Genomic DNA, 6,157 nt, shown 5'->3' on the forward strand with positions numbered 1-6,157 from the left:
GAGTATGGGTCTCCGAAGTTTAGAATACATTTCAGGTGAAAGAGTTGCAGAGTGTATTCCATTGTTGGGTCTGCTTCAGACAGTTTCTTCGTCTGATAAAGATGACAAAAAGATTTTGGGGGGGTTGTTTTACAGTGAAATCATTCTATTCGTTTCAACATAAATGGTGGCTGCATCAGCTTCTTTGCTAACGTCACGTGGGATTGTCCTTCACCGCTTAAAGTTCGGGTTCTTAATTGGTGTACGTGACAATCAACCCCATTGAATCCGTCTGACATGAAGTACATCAGCTGCTCAGCAGTCATTGATACACTGCTGGGTGTCCCAAGTAATCAGGGGTGGATTTATCACTTCCCTAAATTTATAATCTCTTATATGATCGGACATTGTTCCTACATCAGTAATTTATAGTCTCTTACTAGTGATATAACATATAAGAGTATTTTCTCAGAAAATGTTGTTCAAAATACATATATTTTGCAGGTATAACATAGGTGGTGATTTATTGGCCCTTATGACTAAGATTTGAATTGTTAAAAATAGTCAATTTCGAGAGTTAGTCATGTCTAAACCTGATTGAGTATTGATCGACTCCTTTCCAAGACTAGCTTTCGCCATTGTCAAAGACATAAGTATTGAGGCAAATTAACTTGTAACTTTTTGCTTCCTTATTTGTGGCGAAGTTCATATGATGGAAATTTTTGTTACTATTAGAGTAAAAGAAAAACTCTGGTTAAATATCCGTATTAACATTCGAAAAGAAAGGACTTGCTAGCGTCCGGCGTGCAGTAGGAAGGGCTGTTGCATATCAGAGCCGCAACCTCACGAATGAAGACAAAATCTGCTGAAAAGTGAGCCCATGTGGTTGCTCTGACATGCAACAGGCCATCCGAGAAATGCCTTATGCGACGGATGCTAGCAAATCCACGAAAAGAAACATACATAATCAGAAGGGAAATTAAGGTCTTTCTGCTCTTAAAGTAATCAAGGATCTTAGCCTACCGTTTACCGGCTGGAAATTAAGGGGCTGTTTGGATACGTGGATTTTAGAATCCAGATTTTAGTTTGAAAATAGTGTAAGAGAGGGTCATGGTCAAGCTGCTGGTATGCTGTCCTAGCAGCGTTTCTTGGATTTTAAGTAAGAAAATTAGGTTTTAGAAATCTCTCCCGCATCCTACGATTTCTAAAACCTGGAAACATGGGACGATCGCCGGAAAGAAGGGCTAGAAATCAGAAAATGACAGGTTGCTCTCTTTCTTCTCTTGTCTTCCAACTACAATTTTGAGGAAATCCAGGATTCTAAAATACGCATATCCAAACAGCCCCTAAAGTGTTTTTCCAAAAAAAGAGTGGCGACCTCTTTTTTCAACATTTCCAAGTGAAGGTGTGACTGCCTCAAGTCATCTAATAACGTTACAGAGAGATCCAATATTGCTAAGAGTCATCCCATATTCTGCACTAGTGTTTAAGGAATACCACCCCCTACATCACTTGATTCTGGCATTATCAGAGTACTTCTTGTTGAGAACAAGTTGAAAAGTCATGAAATCCTTAAGCTACTCAAAGAACACCTTGTTCGAGCACAAGGGTGTATGAAGAAGCAGGTCGACCAGCAGGTCCAGCACCCTACAGATTGTACAAAGGATCGACCCATTTGGTTACTTACTTGATTTGCCGACAGATTCCAAGGTACACCCAATGTTCCGTGTATCTCGAAGAAAACAGTTGGGCATGTGTATTCAATCAAACAGCATTTCCCACTTTAACTAAAAATTCTAATAAGATGACCCAACCTGAGTAGATCTTAGCACGATGGATGGCGAAGCCTCACAACAAGGCTGGGGCTGAAGTGTTTGTTCAATGGAGGGGGTCTCTTCCCCAAGAAGGCAAGAAGTGAAGTGGGAAAAATTCCATGAGCTTGTGGAGTGGTACTCAGAGGGGTCGAACTTGAGGACAAGGCCATTCGATATAATAATAGCACAAGAACCATCCCTAACTCTGAAGCATGCGAGGGAGGGAGAACAAAAGCTCAACACATAAGAGCGACAAACACTAAGCCTAAGAGATCAAAATGCTCAATACTTACGAATTACATAATCAGGTAATTTGGAAGGGGATGTTGGGCTCTCTAAGAGCGTTTTGGCCACATTTTCTTATGAACTTCCAGCCATGATTCATTTGATTCTTCAAGTTCTGAAGTTTCTTGTTCACCACTATCTTCATGCTCGTCTGGAATCAGATGGACTTGATTACAGTCATGATTATCAATGTTGGGATTGTGATGGTCCTTTCCCAGTACTCTTTGGAATGGTTGGAACATTTTGCCTTGTGGGATCGTTTGGGGATGGGCTCAGAAATGTTTGTCAATTCATTGGTGGTTTCCATTGCAGATTTGGGGCCTAAAGCAACTTCATTTTGATCCAAATTAGCCAAGATGTCAAAAGGGTTTTTCATGGCTACTTCTACTGAGACTTGTATTTGGCCAATTAACGTCTCTGTTTGGAGCGATGGGTGGGCCCGCCATCTCCACCAAAATCCATGCATAGGGTGGGGGTGGGGCTGTCCATTTCCACCATGTTTTGATGGTTGGGTCCCACAAATTCCACGCAAACCTGTGCTTCGGGTGGGGCCCATCATTTTACCTCATGTAATGGGTGGGCCCCACGATCACCACAAGCCCATTCACAAATTGGTGCCCACCATTTTACACACCAAGACAAAGCATCTAATCAACAAATCCGTGTTACTTTTGTACTATTGTTCCATATGGAGAAGAACCCACCATACATGAACGGTTAGGATCATCTGCAGTTGGAATTTAAAGGTCGGCAGTATGCTCACCACCCACGGTATAATAGAAAAGCCCATTAGTTTTTGATCAGCCTAGAACCTTCCGGACTCAAAACCACTGTTCTGCAATAAACCTCAAGAACCTTCTGAAATTCCCCAACAACACTATATATATAAAATCCCAGATCACCATCAGCAACCCAACTTTCGTTCCCTTCTGATTTTCAAAATTTTCCTAGGAATTTTTCTTCCCTTCAATAACAATGCCGAGTAGATTTCCGGGCGCGATGACCCAAGACTGGGACCCAGTAGTTCTGCACAAACCCAAGCCAAAAAGCCAAGACCTCAGGGACCCAAAGGCCGTGAACCAGGCCTTACATTCTGGGGCTTTAGTTCAAACTGTGAAGAAATTTGATGCGGGTTCGAACAAGAAAGCGTCGTCGGTGGTGAACGCGCGGAAGCTGGAGGAGGAGACGGAGCCGGCGGTGCTGGACCGGGTTTTGGTGGAGGTCAGGCAGGCTATACAGAAGGCGAGGGTGGGGAAAAAGATGAGCCAGGCTGAGCTGGCCAAATTGATTAATGAGAGGACTCAGGTTGTTCAAGAGTATGAGAGTGGTAAGGGGGTGCCCAGGTTGTGCTTGGGAAGATGGAGAAGGTTTTGGGTGTTAAGCTTCGTGGCAAAATTGGGAAATGAGATCAGTGTAAGGAAACTAAGGATGGGTGGTTTGGATTTTGGGTTTTGTGTATGTGTATATATTTTTGTGTTGGGAATGGTCAAGACTGTTGCTTGTGATAAAAAAAATGGATTTTCTTTTCTGTTTCCTTTTTCTCCTCTCTATATAGCTTTTTGCTTTCGTTCAATAGGCTCTTTCATTAATATTTTATTATTTTTACAACCCTCTAACCGTCCATTAGATGGGCCACAACCCAAATAGGTTGTGCCCCAAAAATCATTTCCATAACTTGATCCTAACCCTCCGATCTATAGAGGGACTTAATCTTAGAGGGTTGATCCTAACCCTCTATAGATCGGAGGGTTAGGATCAAGCTATGGAAATGATTTTTGGGGCACAACCTATTTAGGAGGCGTGGCCCATCTAATGGATGGTTTGTATCATCCTATGGTGCGGGCCATACCTTCTTTTAATAAAGTGAGGAGTGCGATCATCAAAATATGGTTGTGCTGATAGCATTTCCTTTTTTTTAATGGATTGTTTCTAGGGGTGCAACTTGGGCGGGCTCAACCCGAACGCTACGGGTTCAACCCGGAAAAAGTCAGGTTCGGTTGAGTTAGGGTCGGGTTCGGGTTGAATTTTCTCAACCTGACATTTTTAATAATTTTTTTAGTTTTTAAGTTTAAAATCTTAGGTTGGGTCGGGTTGGCAAAAATGGTTCCTCGGGTCGGGTTGGCCTCAACCCGACCCGAGTTGCACCCCTAATTGTTTCTGCTTCTGAACATATAATGTTTAATTACTGGCTGTTGGTATCCTGCAATGCTTCCACTGTAGCAACCGAACCATCTTAATTCTCAGGTGCTTTGGTACTGTATTTGTTACTTCAAAATGATGGTTACCATTGCACACTTTATTTTTAATTCATTCATATATATAAGTCATTGATCAATGACTAAGAAGAAGATATTCCAATCCAGAGTTGCTAAAATTCAGGGGTGTTTCACTTCTCAGCCTTTTCTTTTAACTTAGATATTTAAAGAATTTTGTATCTCCATCTTCACTTTTGGTTGTTTCAATTTTTAGTTTGCCTAGTCAGGAGAACTCTCTTTCCTTTTATTTTTAGATTTGTTTTCGGGAAGTGATATATCTGCCCCTTCCGAGTACTTGAGACACCCAGCAGCAGTGTACGTGGCAATCAGCCCCATTGAATTCTTCTGACGGGAAGTACATCAGTCCCTTTGCAGTCATTGATACACTGCATCTGGGTGTCCCAAGTAATCCCTTGTTTTCTTTTGTTTTTTGTTTTTTAGTAAACATGTTTTCTCGTTTTTTATTTTTTATTTTTTTGAATAGCAAAGAATTGAATAAATATAGAATAAGTTAGAGAGGGAGAACCCTGCAATCAAGATGATCAAGATGATACAAAGGAAAGTCACAAGGAAAAGGTCACAAAACAAAGGCTTGTCAAGGGGGAGAAAGGTGAAGGATTCCAAAACCAACCTCCTTACATGACAAAAATGAAAGGGAGAATCCCTCAACCAACCAATGAGTAAACAGTCAAGGAGCCGGGGAACTCCTTCTCAACCACCTCATAATGTTGGGGAAGTCTCCCTCCACCACTACCCCATCACGAATCCTTGGGTCTATCAATATTACGCAATGATGATCCACTCGGATTTCCGCCTCATTTGAGTCCGTACTCTCAATAGAACCTGAAAAAGCCCAAAGCGTTTCGCCATGCTTACCGTGCAGGAGACCTCCTATTCCTGTAGGACCTAGGTTCCATATGCTAGAGCCGGCCGTCAAAATTCAACTTTAGGAACTCACTGTTTGGTGGCTCCCAAACCTATGAAAGTCAACCTCTGATCGGTACTATTACATACCTCTCTCCATCCTTGCCACATGTCATAAGCTGATACGAAGCAGAAGCTAGGCAAGACCTTATCCTAGGAGATGGTAAGTGCTAATACCTTAGTGATCGAAGAGGGATTGTGGGGACTTCACTAAGCCTCTGAATACCTTGGCGTTCATTTCCTTCCAAAACACCCATATGGTAGATAGGAGAATCACATTTCATAGTGTTTTACCTCTACTTTGCCAAGGCACTCTAGACCAATTTTTCAATAAATCTGAAAGCTTTGCAGGGAAAACCCAATAAATGTCGAATCTCCTAAGAATGAGACTCCACACATAATGCGTAGTGATCAATGATCCGCATATTTCTGCTTTAATTTGAAGGTGGTTCACTGTAAGGATTTTATCTAGGGATCCATCCAAGCAAATGCACAACTCTATGGTGATCTTGGCTATTATACATTCAAGCCACTGGCGAAGCAGCATAAATGGGTGCAATAAGGTTGTATAAAGATCTGACTTTGAAGCTTCTTGAAGAGCACTAGATCCAAACCCTTTTTACTTCATCCAATCTCTTAAAATAACCTAATGCTGACATATGCAATAGCCTTGCTTCATCTTCAATTCGTTGTCAAAAAAGTTTCTTCTAAAGCTCAAACTAGCCCATCCTCCTCTCTCAAAGAAATTCATAACCCAAGCCTCCTTATTTGTCACTACTGCATAAAGGGTGTGGAAAGGCTTCTTTCAGAGCAACCTCTCCACACCACTTATGGTCCCAAAACCTGATATTGGTGTTTTCCTGTTATAGCTTGATGAGTGGTCATACATTACTAATATAT

General features: G+C 41.7%; 1 protein-coding gene across 1 annotated transcript; it reads left to right on the forward strand.

Moving 5' to 3' along the window:
- The first annotated feature begins 2,878 nt into the window (after positions 1–2,878).
- MBF1C (multiprotein bridging factor 1C) lies at positions 2,879–3,613 on the forward strand. The gene is given in 2 exon segments (XM_077377310.1): positions 2,879–3,417; positions 3,420–3,613. Coding segments are annotated over 2 exon segments (429 nt in total). The 5' UTR covers positions 2,879–3,053; the 3' UTR covers positions 3,485–3,613.
- The last annotated feature ends 2,544 nt before the right edge of the window (positions 3,614–6,157 follow it).

The sequence above is a fragment of the Tasmannia lanceolata genome, unplaced genomic scaffold (assembly GCF_043159265.1).
Source record: "Tasmannia lanceolata isolate RefF3 unplaced genomic scaffold, GAP_Taslan_0.1 ptg000004l, whole genome shotgun sequence".
NCBI lineage: Eukaryota > Viridiplantae > Streptophyta > Magnoliopsida > Canellales > Winteraceae > Tasmannia > Tasmannia lanceolata.